The sequence below is a fragment of the Bos taurus genome, chromosome 5 (assembly GCF_002263795.3).
Source record: "Bos taurus isolate L1 Dominette 01449 registration number 42190680 breed Hereford chromosome 5, ARS-UCD2.0, whole genome shotgun sequence".
Classification (NCBI taxonomy): domain Eukaryota; kingdom Metazoa; phylum Chordata; class Mammalia; order Artiodactyla; family Bovidae; genus Bos; species Bos taurus.
In genome coordinates this window covers 69,931,220-69,950,833 of record NC_037332.1, presented here as the reverse complement: position 1 = coordinate 69,950,833, position 19,614 = coordinate 69,931,220, and the positions used below count along the sequence as shown (strand labels likewise).

General features: G+C 43.7%; 1 protein-coding gene across 4 annotated transcripts in view; it reads right to left on the bottom strand.

The window, feature by feature from the left end:
* Positions 1-19,614, bottom strand: part of RFX4 (regulatory factor X4) — a 172,666-nt gene that overhangs the window by 100,313 nt on the left and 52,739 nt on the right. For all 4 annotated transcript variants that reach the window (XM_005206762.5, XM_059886540.1, XM_005206760.5 and 1 more), the window contains exon 4: positions 5,067-5,190. In XM_005206762.5, the coding sequence (XP_005206819.1) occupies positions 5,067-5,190 (124 nt within the window). The remainder of the gene's footprint in view (positions 1-5,066; positions 5,191-19,614) is intronic.

Here is a 19,614-nt window from a genome sequence, read left to right as displayed (position 1 = left end):
ATGGCACTCAACTCCAATATTCTTGCCTAGAGAATTCCATGGTCAGAGGAACCTGGGGCTACAGTCCATGCAGTCACAAGGAGTTGTACCTGACTGAGTGCACACGCAGTATAATACAGTACAGATAACTATAGTACAGTACAGATAACTATATATACTAGTAACATCATACATATATAAGATAGTTCAGACAGTGATAAGGAAAAAATAGAGCACAATAAAACAGAGGAGACAGAGTGGAATGGAGCCAATTCTAGATAGTGATTTCTTCCCTTGGTAGAGAATTTTAGTTTTAAAACATGTTCTCATAGCACAGTCTCATTTTATCCACACAGTAATTTGGTGAGGGATGCTTCCAAGGAAAGGTAAGGAGACGGGAGCTCAGAAAAGTTAAGTGTCTCCAAGTTGGGTGACCTTTCACGACCCTAGTTAATAGCGCAAGCAAGCACAAGACCAGTTCAGCTAGCAGCCTCAGCATTCTCGGTAATTCCTAAATTAGTTCCAGGACCCAAAGTCAACACAACATTACTGGAAGCCAGTGCTTTTGGAGCTTGGCCACAGTGTTGGAGAAAGAATTTCTATTTCGGATCTCACTTGCAGCAGAGCAATTGCTGCCATCCACTTTATCGAGAACAGTATCTCAGCCAGGTGACTTTGGGAAAGCTTCACTACCAATGCCTGTTTCATTTCAGCCCATTTACAAGTCAGATGGGAAGATGACTACCAGTTTAATTTTTCTCTAAAACCTAAGCCGAAATAGTGAACTTTGCTTGTTCTGAGCTAAAAGTTCAGAGATGAATCATACGTTCGGACAGAACTGCTCAAAGGGAGACTGTCCACGATTCCCCTCCAAGGTTTTTCAGAACAACTAGTCCCTTTCTCTCTAGGAGATGGCAGCTGCAGCTTGCTCGGAGCCTTCAGGAAGGGCAAATGTGTCTGGGATTTCAATTCAACAAACTTAATGCGAAAACCTTCAGTAGGCACCTTCTGTCCTCTGTGGCTGGGAGGACAGCCCTCCTTTCCAGTGCACTTGAAATCGATGGCAAGGCAGCTGCAGAGAGCATTTTTCATTTATGCGTTTAATTCCATTAGAGTATGTCCCTGCTTTTGGGACTGAAGATAAGATGGCATTTGGATGCTTTTTTAAATGACTATTCTGAAAGCAGCTGGCACTGTAATTCTTAGAGAGGAAACTTACTATTTGGAAAAATACTTTGAAAAGCCATTTGGAATAAATGAGACCTGTGGGTATAGATGTCAGCAGGAACCAAGGATTGGAGACCAGAGGAAAATTGGTGGAGGTCATCCCAAGAAAGAAGGAGAGAGTGAAGGGAACAGAAGGAGCTCTAGGAGGAAGGATGCAGCAGCAGAGAGGGCTGGGATCAGCTTTGGGGAACTGGCAGAAGGAGGACCAGGGAGCATTCTGAGATGGGGACATCTGTTCCATGGGACAATGTTTGGGGTGTAAACCACCACTGCAAACTTCAGTCTGTTAGGATCACAGATGCCTTCTGTGGACTGCTTTGTGCAAAGCAAAGAAGACCCTGAGTGCCATCCCTAGCTCGTGATGGTGCAGAATAGGGCTGTCCAACAGAACTTGCTGTGCAGATGGGAATGTTCTATTGGCACTGTCCAATATGGTAGCCTACAGTTACATGTAGCTACTGTGTATCTGAGGAACTGAATTTTAATTTTAAGTTAAACAACTGTATGTGGCTACTATACTGAACAGCACAGGTATAGAGAGAGGTGGTATATATAGAGGGAGGAGTCCCAAGTCAAGGTGACCCTAAAGAATGCTCTAGGTAGAAAACTACCGCACAATTGCACTCATCTCACATGCTAGTAAAGTAATACTCAAAATTCTCCAAGTCAGGCTTCAGCAATACATGAACTACGAACTTCCAGATGTTCAAGCTGGTTTTAGAAAAGGCAGAGGAACCGGAGATCAAATTGCTAACATCTGCTGGATCATAGATAAAGCAAGAGAGTTCCAGAAAAACATCTACTTCTGCTTTATTGACTATGCCAAAGCCTTTGACTATGTGGATCACAATAAACTGTGGAAAATTGTTCAAGAGATAGGAATACCAGACCACCTGACCTACCTCTTGAGAAACCTGTATGCAGGTCAGGAAGCAACAGTTAGAACTGGATATGGAACAACAGACTGGTTGCAAATAGGAAAAGGAGTACATGAAGGCTGTATATAATCACCCTGCTTATTTAACTTATATGCAGAGTACATCATGAGAAATGCTGGACTGGAAGAAGCACAAGCTGGAATCAAGATGGCTGGGAGAAATATCAATAGCCTCAGATATGCAGAAGACACCACCCTTATGGCAGAAAGTGAAGAAGAACTAAAGAGCCTCTTGATAAAAGTGAAAGAGGAGAGTGAAAAAGTTGGCTTTAAGCTCAACATTCAGAAAATGAAGATCATGGCGTCTGGTCCCATCACTTCATGGCAAACAGTGGCTGACTTTATTTTTCTGGGCTCCAAAATCACTGCAGATGGTGATCGCAGCCATGAAATTAAAAGATGCTTGCTCCTTGGAAGGAAAGTTATGACCAACCTAGACGGCAGATTAAAAAGCAGAGACATTACTTTGCCAACAAAGGTCCGTCTCATCAAGGCTATGGTTTTTCCAATAGTCACGTATGGATGTGAGAGTTGGACTATAAAGAAAGCTGAGCGCCGAAGAATTGATGATTTTGAACTATGGTGTTGGAGAAGACTCTTGAGAGTCCCTTGGACTCCTCCCTTTGAGGAGATCCAACCAGTCCATCCTAAAGGAAATCAGTCCTGAATATTCTTTGGAAGGACTGATGCTGAAGCTGAAACTCCAATACTTTGACCACCTGATGGGAAGAACTGAACTTATTTGAAAAAGACCCTGATGCTGAGAAAGACTGAGGGCAGGAGGAGAAGGGGACAACAGAGGATGAGATGGTTGGATGGCATTACCAACTCAATGGAGATGAGTTTGAGTAAACTTGGGAGTTGGTGATGGACAGGGAGGCCTGGTGTGCTGGAGTCCATGGGGTCGTAAAGAGTCAGACACAACTGAGTGACTGAACTGAACTGAACTGAAGGATGCAAACACCCTAGGACTTGTTGAAATCCTGGGGGCAGATTTAAGACTTGGAATGCTAGGTGGAGGGGGTCTAGGAGGTGCTAGGAGGAAGGGGTCAGAGATAAATTGATTTTACCTAGATCACAAGATCAAGGAAACCCTGAGCTGACAACAGATTTGAGAGAAAAAGGAATAGAAGGTCCTTACACAGGCAAATTGGAGTTTCTAGAAATGGTGACTTTTTTTGGTTTGTTTTTGTTTCAAAGCCTAAGCTAACCAATGGCTATTTGTATCTGTGCACAAGCATCTCATGGAGAATTCATAAGAACAACAGTTGTAATGCACATGGTAGGTGTTACTAAGTATCTGAGCAACCAGATGACTGATAGCATGGTAGGCCGTATCAGCCACCGCCATTCTCTCCTGTGTATCTTGCAACATCCCTGGGAAGAATGCAGGAGTTAATTCCCTTTTCAGAGCTGACAGGACTGAGGCTCAGAAAAGTTATGTGGTAAGTCCAGGAGAGCTGGGATTCTTGGTCATTTGGTTCACCCAACCTGTCTTCCTATCTGAGAGGCTTTATCTGGACTCTCCATCACAGTCACTCAGGGTGCATGTGAATACGAGAGAATGTTGCAGGACCACAGAACAGGAATGCTCTCCATCTGGATTCTTCCTTCTCCCACTGCTGAGGGCTCACAGTCCCCCTCCCTAGTCTGCGAGCCTTTCCACAGGGGGACCCAGACCAGGTTCCCTTTAAGTCCCACTGCCTGCCATAATGCTTCCTACACAGCGTGTCTCAGTCAATACTGCCCAAATGAATAAATGAACCGGCAAAAGTTGTTTGACTTTTTTTTTTAAGTTCTTTTCACTTTGGAGAACCAGCATTAACCCATCACACAAACATTTTTCCCTCCCTAAATCACCACCGAGCATCTTCACATTTTTTGAGTGAAGCCAGTTCTCAGCCACTTGGTTTCAAACTCTCTGGTGTGGTTGCTTCAGGCCTAACATGCTCTGCTGTTTTTTTCTTGCTCATGATATATCTGTTGGGGATCTGATAAGGAAATTTCTGAAACTTAAACATCTTCCTGTTGTTTCAGTCCACTACACTCCCACTCAGAACACTGGTAAGGAATAATGGTGCCGGACAAGACTGCCTGTTTTTTTTTGTTGGCAGATGCAGGAAAAAAAAAAATTATACGTGGTAAAAAAAAAAAGAAGCTAATAAAAGGAGAAAGAGTTTAGACATATTGACTCAAATTGAGTGCTTTCAGGATTTAAAATATCTAGGTTTTTATCTATCAAATAAACACATGATGTATCTTTTTTTTTCCGTTGGAATACAATTGCTTTACAATGTTGTGCTAGTTTCTGCTGTACAATGAAGTCAATCTTAAAGTTCCAGCTGCCTGCCTTGTGCTGCTGAATATGAATGTTCAGTGGTAAGGACTTTCTGTAGAGATAACTACAGAAAACGTGTGGAATGTATTTTCATCAAAAGTGGATAGAGAACAGTCAGGTCTGCAGTGCTAGGACAGATTGTACTGCCTCCAGCTGAGGACTCCCGGACTTCCACGCTGATGATGCAAGCCCTCTTCACCGTTTCTCCAAGTCTCTCACGTTGCTAACCCAAGTCTGTCCCACTGACATCCACATAACATACTTTCCAGTTCAAGAACTACCTCTCAGAGAAAAGAAGTTACTGTTTGCAAATTGAGTACTGAGGAAATTCAAGGTAGACGTTCACTTTTATTTTACAACATGTCTGAATTGTTTGAAGTTTTTGATCTTTGGTATTACTCTGTTTTGGCATTAGGTTTGGTACTACTTTGTTAACAATTGTTTGACATTTTAATGGCAAAGTAACCAAAGTATTTACTTTGGTAACCTAAAAAAAACTTGAATTATTTAAAACATGGTTAAGAACTACACATCCATTACTGAGAAGGGGAAGAAAAGGAATAAGCTAGGTGAGGTTGGACTCACCTTCCCAAAGCTGGCAGCATTAACAGGCTGGGTGTCATTCTTCTCACAAAAATCCAGGTAATGCATGTAGAGGGCGCTGCGGGGGATGCACACTCCTTCTGCAATCTCGTAGTTCTCCTCCAGCCTGGGGAAATAAAAGCGTGATGAGAGAACCCAAGCAAGAAGGACCTGTTCTTTCTAGTCCTTCTCCAGAGCTGGGCAGGCCTTAGAAATAACTCTTCTACTACAGATGGGAAAACTGAGACCCAGGAAGACAAAGCAATATGCCTAAGGTCGGGCACGGAGTTGGCAGGATCAGACTCCTGGCCCCTTTGGGTACTACCTCAGGTCACTTTTCCAATGCAAATTCTTAATCCCGTTCCTCTTTGGGGTCATTGACCTGACTGCATTCTGGGTGAATCAGGTTCCCCACAACTCCAAGCAATGATACAGAATATTGCAGGTGCCCCCCTTTACCCAAGCTACCCACTGTGTAGCCGTCTCTAATAGGTGTCAAAATCTTGGAGCTTCTTGGCTAATGAGAGCAACAAAGTGAGACAGCCAGGGAAAACAAACACCCCATGACAGGCTGGGAAGCTCGAGGGGCTCTGACCTGCTCACTGAGAGAGGTTTTATGACCACGGCAGGGGGCTAAACTGCTCATTTTCTTTCGGCTCACCTTCCCTGCTGTACTGAGATTATATCATATGATTCCAGAGCCATTACCTTCTTAATAACTATAGGCTAGGGGTTCAGGGTACCACACTGTGGGCAGATTCTTTACTGTCTGAGCCATCAAGGGAAGCCCAGAGAATTTCCACTTCGGTTCAAATTCCAGCTTTGGCACTTGCTGGCTTGGTGACCTTGGGCAAGTTATTTAACCTCAGCCCTCAGTTTCTTTCTGGAGGTATCAACTATAACTGCCAGACTGTTGCATCTGATTGTTGATCAGATGTAATGTGTGACACAAACCAGCATGGGGCTTGGCATGTGGTGAGCACTTAGTAGGTGTTGGACTTCATTATCATCCACTCTCCCTCTCCAAAAAACATTTTTGAATACTCAGATGTTCAGAATTTGTGCTAGATACTGGGGACATAAGAGTAAACTAGACAGTTTTTTTTCCCCTCTTTAACCCAAACACCAAAACTCAGACATCCAATCACCAAGTTCCCCCTCATTAAGTCAGCCATGAAGAAAACAGAAGACAACAGCACGTTGGTGTTCACTGTGAATGTCAGGAGCAACCAGCACCAAATTAAACAGGCTGTGAAGGCTTCAGCAACAAGTTTATGGTTGCTGGCGGGAAGGATGAGGGATAGGGATAGTTAGGGATCTGGGGATGGACATGTACACCCTGCTATATTTAAAATGGATAAACAAGGACCTAGCACAGGAAACTTTTCTCAGTGTTATGTGGCAGCCTGGATGGGAGGGGAGTTTGGAGTTCAGTCCAGTCCTAAATCATGTCCAACTCTGCAATCCCATGGACTGCAGGATGCCAGGTTTCCCTGTCCATCACCAATTCCTAGAGCTTGCTTAAACTCATGTCCATTGAGTCGGTGATGCCATCCAACCATCTCATCCTCTGTCACTCCCTTCTCCTCTGCCTTCAATCTTGCCCAGCATCAAGGTCTTTTCCAATGAGTCTGTTCTTCACATCAGGTGGCCAAAGGATTGGAGTTTCAGCTTCAGCATCACTCCTTCCAATGAATATTCAGGACTGATTTCCTTTAGGATGGACTGGTTGGATCTCCTCCAAGGGAGGAGTCCAAGGGATTCTCAAGAGTCTTCTCCAACACCACAGTTCAAAAGCATCAATTCTTCAGCACTCAGCTTTCTTTATGGTCCAAATCTCACATCCATACATGACTACTGAAAAAACCATAGCTTTGTAGCTTTGACTATATGGACCTTTGTTGGCAAAATAATGTCTCTGATTTTAATATGCTGTCTAGGTTGGTCATAGCTTTTCTTCCAAGGAGCAAGCGTCTTTTAATTTCATGGCTGCAATCACCATCTGCAGTGATTTTGGAGCCTAAGAAAATAAAGTCTCTCACTGTTTCCATTGTTTCCCATCTATTTGCCATGAAATGATGGGACTGGATACCATGATCTTTGTTTTTTGAATGTTGAATTTTTAGCCAGCTTTTTCACTCTCCTCTATCACTTCCATCAAGAGGCTATTTAGTCCCTCTTTGCTTTCTGCCATAAGGATGGTGTCATCTGCGTATCTGAGGTTATAGATATTTCTCCCTGAAATCTTGGCTCCAGCTTGTGCTTCATCCAGCCTGGCATTTCACATGATGTACTCTGCATATAAGTTAAATAAGCAACGTGACAATATACAGCCTTGATGTACTCCTTTTTCCAATTTGGAACCAGTCTGTTGTCCCATGCCTGGTTCTAACTGTTCCTTCTTGACTTGCTTCTTGCCTTGCATACAGATTTCTCAGGAGGCAGGTAGGTAAGGTGGTCTGGTATTCCCATCTCTTAAAGAATTTTCCACAGTTTGTTGTGATCCACACAGTCAAAGGCTTTGGTGTAGTCAATAAAGCAGAAATAGATGTTTTTCTGAAACTCTCTTGCTTTTTCTATGATCCAACAGATGTTGGCAATTTGATCTCTGGTTCCTCTGCCTTTTCTAAATCCAACTTGAACATCTGGATGTTCTTGGTTCATGTACTGTTGAAGCCTCACTTGGAGAATTTTGAGCATTATTTTGCTAGCGTGTGAGATGAGTGCAATTGTGTGGTAGTTTGAACATTCGTTGGCATTGCCTTTCTTTGGGAGGAGAATGGATACAAAGTATATGTGTGGCTGAGTCCCTTCACTTTCACTGGAAACTATCACAACATTGTTTGTTAATTTGTCGTTCCCCAATGGGGCTTCCCTGGTGGCTTAGAAGGTGAAGAATCTGCCTGCAATGCGGGACACCCAGGTTCAATCCCTGGATCAGAAAGATACCCTGGAGAAGGGAATGGGAACCCACTCTAGTATTTTTTCTTGCCTGGAGAATTCCATGGACAGAGGAGCCTGAAGGGCTACAGTCCATGGGGTTGCAGAGAGTCAGATACCGATGAGTGACTAACACTTTCACTTTTCAGTACAAAATAAAAAGTTAGAAAAAAAAAACAACAGCCTATGAAGAAGCTCTATGACATTTATGTGGCTGAGGTCACACCTTGATCAGACCTGATGGAGAGGAAAAGGCATACATTTGACCAGCTCCTGACTATGATACTTTGGATATTGAAAACAAAATTGGGATCATCTAAACTGAGTCCAGTTGGCTAAGTCTAAATATAAAAGTTTTCACTATTGAAATAAAAAAAGAAGAATGTAAACATCCAAAAGAAACAGCCTCCTTTGTCATGGACACATTGGAAGGTTAAACCTCTTTTTCAACAAAACTGCTGGGGCATATGACAGTTTGGGGACTTCTCTTTGAGCCCTGCTGCCACCAGACCATGAGGCACACACTGTTCAATAAACTCACCAACAGAAAATATTTCTCCTTTGATGGTGAATTGAATTTTAGGAAATAATCCCAAGTCATTTGGAACCAAGCTTAAGGGCTTAAGTAACTGGAATACCCTTTTCTCCCAGTGATTTTTTCTAGGGGGTCAGAAATAAGGCATGATGCTAAAGCAATGAAACAAATGTCCTCGAGTGGCTTCTAACTTTCTCCGAGGGCACTTGCCAAAGAAGTGGTTCAGCGCTGTCGTAACTGAAGAGGAATGAGGACACGGCCTCCCAAGGTGCCCACTTGAAAGGGCAGTGGTCCTTTGGCTCATTGCAACATGTGGCTGAGAGAAAGTCAGCTCAATCATTTCATATTCCAAGTGCGCGGATGACGCAGACAGCCAAACAACCCAAGGGACGCTCAGAAGAGTGAAGACGCCTGTGCTGACCGACCGGTCCCAGGTCATCTCACCCACTCCCCCTTCTTCCGGGAAGGGGAATGCTGAGTAACGCCTGACAGTTTTTAGAAGTGTTCCAGGAAATAGTTGATGCAATCCCTTCTAGGCAACCTAATTCCTTGAGGCTAGGGTGGTGTCTGATTCACTTCTGCGTTTTTAAAGTCCAGCAGACTTCTGGGTACACAGCAGGTGCTCAGTAAATGTTTGCTGGATAGATTGTTTCAGTCATACATTCCTTCAGCAAGTATTTATTGATCTCTTATCACCCACCAGGTGCTGGGGATGCCGTGGTACACAGAATCGTCCTTGTTTGTGCTTGGAGAGCTGATGAATGGTGGACAGTGGATAAAGGGGCTTCTGAGATGGCTCTACTGATAAAGAACCCGCCTGCCAATGTGAAGACGTAAGAGATGTGGGCTTGATCCCTGGGTTGGGAAAATCCCCTGGAGGAGGGCATGGCTAACCACTCCAGTATCCATGCCTGGAGAATCCCCATGGACAGAGGAGCCTGCTGGGCTAGAGTCCATGGATCACCAAGAGTCGGACATGACTGAAGTGACTTAACACAGCACATAGCGTAGACAGATAAAGATACAGGTCATCTTCAACTCAACAAATATATTTGAGTGCCAGGCAGTGTTCTAGACTTTAAGGAATCAGTGGTGACCAAAACAAAGGCCCTGTCCTGAAACGGCTTACATTCTGTGTGTCCCCAGCATCATGAATCAGAACTCAAAGGGTGTTACCCTGTGGAAAAATGGTTTCACTTAGAGATTAGGTTTTACTTAGAGATTAGATTAGGCTCTATCCTGAGCCTTGGGGCTGGTGTGAATGGGGGTCAGCCTTTTAATGGACCCCTAAATGCCATTCACAGTATCGTCTCCCTAGAAAAGTGAAGTTCAAAGGTCCAAACAACCAGCTTATGCACAAACTCGTGGGGATCATCTGAAAAATGCAGCTTTCACAAAGTGGGGTCTCACAAACATTCTTTGTTTGGCCTGAACAGTGTTGGCCCAACTTTTAAAATTCAGGACATTTCACATAAGAAGCTGGATTTCTGGCTTCTTTTGAAAAGGCTGAGATCTGGCAGCTTTCGGCCCATATTCCCGCATGACAACAATTGGCCAGAGTTACATGCACCCTGGGGTTGGCCAGAGTCCTCCCTCCTCACTATTTTTCTTACACTCAATCTATTTTCTGTTCCCTGTCTGCCTCCTGTAGGCTCCTGTGTTGACATAAGACACAATCTATGCCCTAGTTTACTTTGCCGTTTATTTGAGGGAGAATAACACACAGAAATAAGAATATTGAAGCACAACAAATTCCCAACCACAGGTACAGAGGAAGGTGGGAAAACAGAGAAATTACCGTGAAGATGGGAACAGATGACTGTGGTTCCATCTTTGTAACAACAACAAAAACAGTATCATCTGTTGAGCTCTTATTAGGTGCCAGGCACTGGGTATGGATTATCTCTCAATAACCATATGATGGAAGTGCTATGCCCATGTTTTAGATGAGGAAACTGAGGCTCAGAGGATGAAATTATTTGCCTATGGTCATGCAGCTAGTAACTGGGAGAGTTTTTCACACTCTGAGCCACTGTGGTATTCTGCCAAGGTAGATGGAGGGGATTCCAGGCAAGGAGAACAGCAAGGATAAGAGACCAATGTGGCACAAGCTTTGGATGATGGAGACACTGGTCTGAGTGGAGAATGGGGTGTGTAAAGCAGTATCTACAACGAGAGAACTGTGGGAGCACGGAGAATTCTTGAATGCCACACAGGAGAATATGGCTTGACATAAGAGTTAGCAACCTCCAGAGTTGAAGAGTTACTATGAGAATGGTTTTGCTTCAAGAGAAAATCCCTCTGCCATCAGGCCCTCTGGGAGTACTCAGGACCTTGGACTTTGGGCAAGGAAGTATACCAGGGCAGATGATACCAGTAGCAGCTGCATGGTGAAGTGAAAGTAGCTCAGTTGTGTCCAACTCTTTGCAACCCCATGGACTATACAGTCCATGGAATTCTCCAGGCCAGAATACTGGAATGAGTAGCCTTTCCCTTCTCCAGGGGACCTTCCCAACCCAGGAATCGAACCGGGGTCTCCTGCATTGCAGGCGGATTCTTTACCAACTGAGCTGTCAGGGTGAATTGGATCAAGTGCAAGAGCACAGCCAGCCGTGGGCGGGGTATGCTGTCAGTAAGAGGCGACCAGCTCTACTGTGGAGCTGTGCTGGTGAACCCTCAGTGGTTGCTCACAGATGCCCACAACCAAAAGCAGTACCCGGATGTAGACCAGCCACTTTGAGGATAAAAAGCCACAGGACAAAGACTGGGGTGCAAGAAGCAAGAGGAAGCCTGCATCCTTGGTGACTTGCTTAAGTACCTGCTCCAAGCATGGACCTCCAACAGCTGGGCATGAAATAGAGAAAATAAAACCTCAAGTGTCAGGGCTTCCCTCATAGTCCTGTGGTTAAGAATCCACCTTGCAATGCAAAGGATACCAGATTGATCCCAGGTCCAGGAAAATCCACTTGCCACAGGGCAAATGTGCACCACAACTAATGAGCCTATTCTCTGGAGCCCTTGAACTGCAACCACTGAGCCCACGGGCGGCCACTATTGAAGCCCACATGCCCTAGAGCCCGTGCTCTGCAACATGAGAAGCCACTGAAATGATAAGCCCTCACGCAGCAACTACAGAATATCCCTCACTTGCCACAACTAAAGAAAGCCCATGAGTGGCAACAAAGACCCAGCACAGCCAAAAATAAAATAAATATTTAAAAAAATAAGTTACTATGATAGTGTTATTTTCAGAAGGCAATGGAGTGGTACCGAGAGAACTGGAAAAAAAAATATTCAGAGCCAGGAATACCCAGGTGTTTCTAGGATGCTGTAGGAATAATAATAATGTTATCAAATACAATGGAATACTACTCAGCCATAAAAAAGAATGACATAATGCCATTTGCAGCAACATGGATGGACCTAGAGATGATCATATTATACTAAGTAAAGTAAGTCAGAAAAAGACTAATACCATATCACTTATGTGGAATCTAAAATACGATATGGATGAACTTATTCACAAAGCAGAAACAGACTCACAGGCATAGAAAACAATTTTATGGTTACCTAGGGGAAATGGGGTGGGGGAGGGATACATTAGGAGTTTGGGATTAGCAGATACCAACTATTATATATAAAACAGATAAACAACAAGGTCTTACTGTATACTACAGGGAACTGTATTCAATATCCTATAATCAACAATAATAAAAAAGAATATGAAAACAAATATATATGTTTAACTGAATTACTTTGCTGTATACCAGAAATTAACACAATATTGCAAATCAACTATACTTAAATTTAAAATGTAATCAACAACAGTAACTAGCATTAACTGAAAATTTAGTATGTTGTATTTGCCAGCAATAGATTGAGTATAAAAGAATGTTAAAAAAAAAAAAAGACAACAACCCAATCAGGTCTCATAATTTTCATCTTAGACTATTGAGATTTCCATTAAGGGATTTCCTTAGAAAACTTTACTTCAACTCTTTTGGCCACTGTGTTGTGGGACATTTTCCAGTCTAATGCATACACAAGAACAACCTGGGCAGTTGGAACCTTGCCCATAACCAGTGCATAACCAGAGACCCAGAACAGGGAAATACCACTTTTTGCTTATCTTTGCTAATGATTTCCTAAAATTAATTTTGGCGAGAAAAATCCATAGACACATTCAACAAACATGCACTTCAAACCATTTGGAATTCATCTTACAAAAAGCATATGATCTTTAAAACTACAGGAAGCTTAACTTTTCAAAGCATGGGAGTGCCATGATGGAATTTATTCTCTGGAAAACTCACCTAGTACCTGTTGGACAAGGGGGACTAATGAAGCCTGGCACATAGTGGCTGACACTAGTACCTGTCAAATGAATGAATGAACAAACAAGATCAGGTTGGAGTGACTTTAATACTTGGGGCAGGAAATGATGGAGTGTGGACTGAAGGAGTGGCTGAAGGGGCACATAGGGTGTGGGTCTCATGCCAGATGTGAGAAGAGTGGGAGCACCCTGGGAAGCCCTCAAGTTTAACTGGGCTGAATGGGTGGAAGGGGGTTCCATCCCCATGATTAATAAATGACAACAAGGCAAGTTATGGGGGTGGGGGTGGGGGTGGTGAGAAGGATAATGCTTCCAAATGTAGTGCTCAAGGGCATAGGCTCCCAGGTAAATTTCTGCTCCCCCACTCACTGGTTACTTTACTTAACCCCCTGTGCTAAGTCGCTTCAGTCGTGTCCGACTCTGCGATCCTATGGACTGTACCAGGTTTCTCCGTCTATGGGATTCTCCAGGCAAGAATACTGGAGTGGACTGCCATTCCCTTTTCCAGGGGATCTTCCCAACCCAGGGATCAAACCCTTGTTTCCTGCGTCTCCTGCATTGCAAGGGGATTCTTTACCTCTGAGCCACCAGGGAAGACCTAAGCCCCTGTGCCTCAGTTTCTATTTGTTGTTTATGTGGCTTGTTTGCTCACTAAGTCTGGTGACTCATGGAATCAGGATTAAATATGAGATCAAGTTTAAAATACACGTCATTAACTGAAACCATAGCTACGACAAGCAGTTTGAATCATATGGGTGTCAGTCATGGTTCACACAGGCTAAGCTAACAAAGCAGCCACCTGCCAAAGACCACAGCCTTCTAAAATAACCACATTCTTATCCACGTTTCATTTCTCTTACTGGAGCTTCTTCGCCTCAAGGTATCTAGGTGGTTTATGACTATGAAGCATTTTAATAAGCTCTAGGAGCAAAGAGATGTAATTGGCGTTAATGGCGACTTTGATGCTTGGTGAGTTTCTACAGGAATAGCATCATGACACCGTTCCCCAAACCTCCTCGCAAACTGCAGAAGGTCCGTGCGTGTACCGAAGTTGCTAATTGGAATGCCAGCTTCCCTGCCCAAGGCATGGCAGAAAGAAAGGCAGTTAATTATATCTCTTCATATCTGATGAAATTTCCCCTTTTCCTCCCCACTTCTACAGAACATCATTAGTCTGGCATGGTGAACAATACTCCATTATACCTGGATTTTTTTTTTTCTTTAATGATCACAAAAACATTCTACTTCTTCCATTTTCTGATCTTCTATTTAACAACTTGATCATATTTGAATTGAGCCTATCCTATTATGGAGGGATAATGACCTCAATCCACTCGCCAACACAAATCATTATCTGCAGTATACATTGTCAAAAGGCCTCCTCACTAAGTTTCAGCACACAGCATCTGGGGGCACATGCTGGAAGCTTCATATTAGCGCTTTACAATGAAGAGCAGATGTCTCAGCTTGTAGCATAATTTCTCCCTCTGCTCTCATTTTAAACCTATTTTTCTTGTATATGCACATGGGCATTCAGTCCAGCCTCCGCTTCTCAAGTCCTTGTAGATGTGTCTGGGACAGAAACTTTTTTCTTTTATTTTACCAAAAGTAAAGACAACAGGATGACAGAGGATGACATGGTTAGATGGCATCACCCCCTCATTGGACACGAGTTTAAGCAAACTCTGGGAGATAGCAGAGGACAGGGAAGCCTGGTGTCCTGCAGTAAATGGGGTGACAAAGAGTTGGACACAATAACTGAACAATAAAAAGATGCCAGGATTCTTTTATTTTTAAATTGCTAAACATCATAATTTATTACTGAGGTTATCAGAGAGATCTGAGACTGTAAAATATGTGGGAAAAATAAACTAGTTAAGCACTCAGAGCCAGACAATAGTCTAATCCCTTCAGTGGCTCCTCTCTATCTCTCATACAAGTCCAAACTCCTTGCCTTGACACCCACAGCTCCTTCTTTCTGACCCTAACTACTTCTGCATCTCCAGCTTCTCTGGCCTCACTCCCCTACATAGACACTTCTCTCCAGACTCCTGGACTGTCTGCCACTCCTCAAACACACCTGCCACATTCCACCCTACTATACACGTTCTCTGGCCTTCCCACTACCGGAGGGGACTCCCTCTTTTGAGCCTCACTCTTCAATGCTCAGCTGAAATTTCTCTTCCATGAAGCCATGTTTAATTCCCACACAGCCCCATCTGCTAAACACTAATTTCTTCCTTGACAAATTCACATATTCATTCATTTGATAATAAGTAGAGTGCTGAGTTATATCTGTAGAAAGCATCTTACTTGAGATGTGTCCTCTGCTCCCAAAGCTCTCACTGCCTCCTAGGGATTTCCTGAGCTCTTCCCATCTTTTCATGGCTCTAACAGCTTCACTGAGAGAAAGCAGTGTTACATCAGGGATCACTGAGCTTGGAATCCTCCTCCATCACTGACAAGCACTACTGTCTCAGGTATGTTACCTGAACTCTCGGACTCTCACTTCCTTCATCTGTGAAAATGAAGGGAATGGTATCCAATACTCATCTCCCAAGGCTGCTGTGAGGGTAAAACAAGAATCCATGCACAACCTTCAGCCCTCCAGCTGGTATATGCCAATCACTCAATGGAGGGTAACTATCAGTATGGAGGGTAACTGTGTTATTGTGGAGTATTCAGGTAATGCTTCACATCTTGGACTGAAATTTCTTTGAAGACTGGGACCAAAGCACATTTCTATTTAGTCAGTGTAGTTCCTAGCACTGTGCCCTGAACATGGTCAGTAACACAGCAGATAGAAGGAAGAGGAAGGGAGTGGGGATGGGGGGAAGAAAAGCAAGCTTTTGCACAGATCCAAAAAACAAAAAACTTAAAAAAAATTTTTTAACGTGGACTAATTTTAAAGTCTTTAATGGGTTTGTTACAACATTGTTTCTGTTTTATGTTTATTTTTTTGGCTCTGAGGCATGTGGGATCATAGGTCCCTGACCAAGGATCAAACCCACACCCCTGCAAATGCAGGTTTGATTCCTGGTCAGGGGCCTAAGATCCCACATGCCTCACAGCCAGGGAAAGTTCCTCAAAAAACTTTTTACAAAAACTTCAACACCTGGGTGGTCAAGGGGAAACCTGTTTACATTAACAGATTTGATTTATATATATTTTCAAGGGCCTACTCTGTACCAGAGATGCTCATGCTTGCTGTTGCTATTCCCTCAAGATGGGTAACATTATCCCCAGGATGTAAAGGAAGAGATGGAAGGCTAAAGTGACCTGCCCCAAATCACAAGGCTGGGGAAAAAGCCTGCCTTGGAGTATGAACTCAGGGGTGACCCTTATAAAGCTCTCACTCTGTGCTAGGGACTGATATCCATCTGCTCAGTGAGTCAGTGTTTATCTATTGAGCATCTACTATGTGCCAGGCACTGGAGAATACAGCAGTCAACAAGGAGACACAAACCCGTCCTCTGCTTTTAGGAAGCTGACAGTTTATCAGAAGGTAGATGGGAACCCAGGAAGGACGATCAGTTCAGTTCAGTTGCTCACTAGTGTCCGACTCTTTGTGACCCCATGAACTGCAGCACGCCAGGCCTCCCTGTCCATCACCAACTCCCAGAGTTCACCCAAACTCATGTCCATTGAGTCGGTGATGTCATACAACCATCTCACCCTCTGTCGTCCCCTTCTCCTCTTGTCCTCAATCTTTCCCAGCATCAGGGTCTTTTCAAATGAGTCAGCTTTTCGCATGAGGTGGCCAAAGTACTGGAGTTTCAGCTTCAACATCAGTCCTTCCAATGAACACCCAGGACTGATCTCCTTTAGGATGGACTGGTTGGATCTCCTCCAAGGGAGGAGTCCAAGGGATTCTCAAGAGTCTTCTCCAACACCACAGTTCAAAAGCATCAATTCTTCAGGGCTCAGCTTTCTTTATAGTCCAACTCTCACATCCATACATGACTACTGGAAAAACCATAGCCTTGACTAGACAGACCTTTGTTGACAAAGTAATGTCTCTACTTTTTAATTTGCTGTCTAGGTTGGTCATAACTTTCCTTCCAAGGAGTAAGCGTCTTTTAATTTTATGGCTGCAGTCACCACCTGTGATGATTTTGGAGCCCTCAGAAATAGTCAGTCACTGTTTCTACTATTTCCCCATCTATTTCCCCATCTATTTGAAGTGATGGGACCGGATGCCATGATCTTAGTTTTATGAATGTTGAGCTTAAAGCCAACTTTTTCACTCTCATCTTTCACTTTCATCAAGAGGCTCTTTAGTTCTTCTTCACTTTCTGCCATAAGGGTGGTGTCATCTGCATATCTGAGGTTATTGATATTTCTCCCAGCCATCTTGATTCCAGCTTGTGCTTCTTCCAGCCCAGCATTTCTCATGATGTACTCTGCATAGAAGTTAAATAAGCAGGGTGATGATATACAGCCTTGATGTACTCCTTTTCCCTATTTGGAACCAGTCTGCTGTTCCACGTCCAGTTCTAACTTTTGCTTCCTGACCTGCATACAGGTTTCTCATGAGGCAGGTCAGGTGGTCTGGTATTCTCATCTTTTTCAGAATTTTCCACAGTTTATTGTGATCCACACAGTCAAAGGCTTTGGCATAGTCAATAAAGCAGAAATAGATGTTTTTCTGGAACTCTCTTGCTTTTTCGATGATCCAGTGTATGTTAGCAATTTGATCTCTGGTCTCTCTGCCTTTTCTAAAACCAGCTTGAACATCTGGAAGTTTATGGTTCACGTATTGCTGAAGCCTGACTTGGAGAATTTTGAGTATTACTTTACTAGCGTGTGAGATGAGTGCAATTGTGCAGTAGTTTGAGCATTCTTTGGCATTGCCTTTCTTTGGGATTGGAATGAAAACTGACCTTTTCCAGTCCTGTGGCCACTGCTGAGTTTTCCAAATTTGCTGGCATATTGAGTGCAGCACTTTCACAGCATCATCGTTCAGGATTTGGAATAGCTCAACTGGAATTCCATCACCTCCACTAGCTTTGTTCGTAGTGATGCTTTTTAAGGCCCACTTGACTTCACATTCCAGGATGTCTGGCTCTAGATCACACCATTGTGATTATCTGGGTCATGAAGATCTTTTTTGTACAGTTCTTCTGTGTATTCTTGCCACCTCTTATTAATATCTTCTGCTTCTGTTAGGTCCATACCATTTCTGTCCTTTATTGTGCCCATCTTTGCATGAAATGTTCCCTTGGTATCTCTAATTTTCTTGAAGAGATCTCTAATCTTTCCCATTCTGTTGTTTTCCTCTATTCATTTGCATTGATCGCTGAGGAAGGAGCTTCCCTTGTGGCTCAGCTGGTAAAGAATCTGCCTGCAATGCCAGAGACCTGAGTATAATCCCTGAGTTTGAAGATCCTCTGGAGAAGGGAAAGGGTACCCACTCCAGTATTCTGACCTGGAGAATTCCATGGACTATGTTGCACTGGGTCACAAAGATTTGGAAGGACGATCACCAGATGATAAATAAGTTCAAAATGGTGGCTCACGTGGGCTCTGGGTAGGCTTGAGTCAGATTCCCCAAAAGCCCAAAACAAACAAACAAAAACCCCACCAAATCTATTTTATTGAACAAACAATTAAATCCAAGATTTGCTGTTGGGTAGACAAACATGGGCTTCCCTGGTGCCTCAGATGGTAAAGAATTTGCCTGCAATGCAGGAGACTGAGTTTGATCCCTGGGTTGGGAAGATCCCCTGGAGAAGGAAATGGCAACTCATTCCAGTATTCTTGCCTAGAAAAATCCCATGAACAGAAGAGCCTAATGGGCTCCAGTCCACGGGGTTGCAAAGAGTCAGACATGACTGAATGACTAACACTTACACTGTCTTCAGACAAACATGAGTTCAGGTGGGTCCCTGATATTTCTCCCAGGACCTCGGCTGGCCCCGGCTCCCCTTGGTTGAGGGTCTTCTTAGGCGTTAGGCATTTCCCCCACTTGGGTAGAGTGAGACTGGGAACCTCTGCCTTGTTTTCCTCCTCTTCAAAGAGGGGTAACAGTTCGGCCTCCTCTACAAGTATTCATGGGATCCAAGGATCTCGGTTGGTGACATCAGCTGGGGTAAGCCTGGCACACCACGGGTGTTGGCTCAACCTGTTTAGTTTGGTCAGTGCTCAGCCATGGACTGAATCAGGGATTTATTTCTGACATTGTAACGACTCAAGTGGACCGGAATCTGGAGTAATCTAATCCAAATCTCGTTTCTCTCCTACAAGCTACTGAATTGGTATTCCGGAAAGGCCTGGCATTAGCCATGGTCTGGCATCAAAATCGCTCTGTTCATTTTTTGATTAATCAAGTCTTTTTTTTTTTTTTAACAGAAACTAGGCAGTGTAATAGGAGAGTGTCGCAAGTTTGGTCTTGTTGCTAACCCATCTGTTGGGACCTAGGCTAGGGGTTGGCAGTCAGAGTGCTAGTGGCCCCGACTGGCAGCAGAGAAGATTTCAGCACCATCCTCTACCATAAACCACCCCTTTCAATCTTCCCTTTCCATCTAGTCCCTGTCTACTCAACTCCACGTCACCATTACGAATAGGACTGCAGAGAACATCATAGGTGCTCCCTTGCACACCTGGGGAAGTGTCTCTCCGTGTCAGTATCCAGGCGTGGATGCATATATTAACATGTTTTTAATTCACGGGATTGCAAAATTGCCCACTCAAAAGGCTTTACCATTTTATACCTTCACCCACAGCATAAAATATTTTCTAGA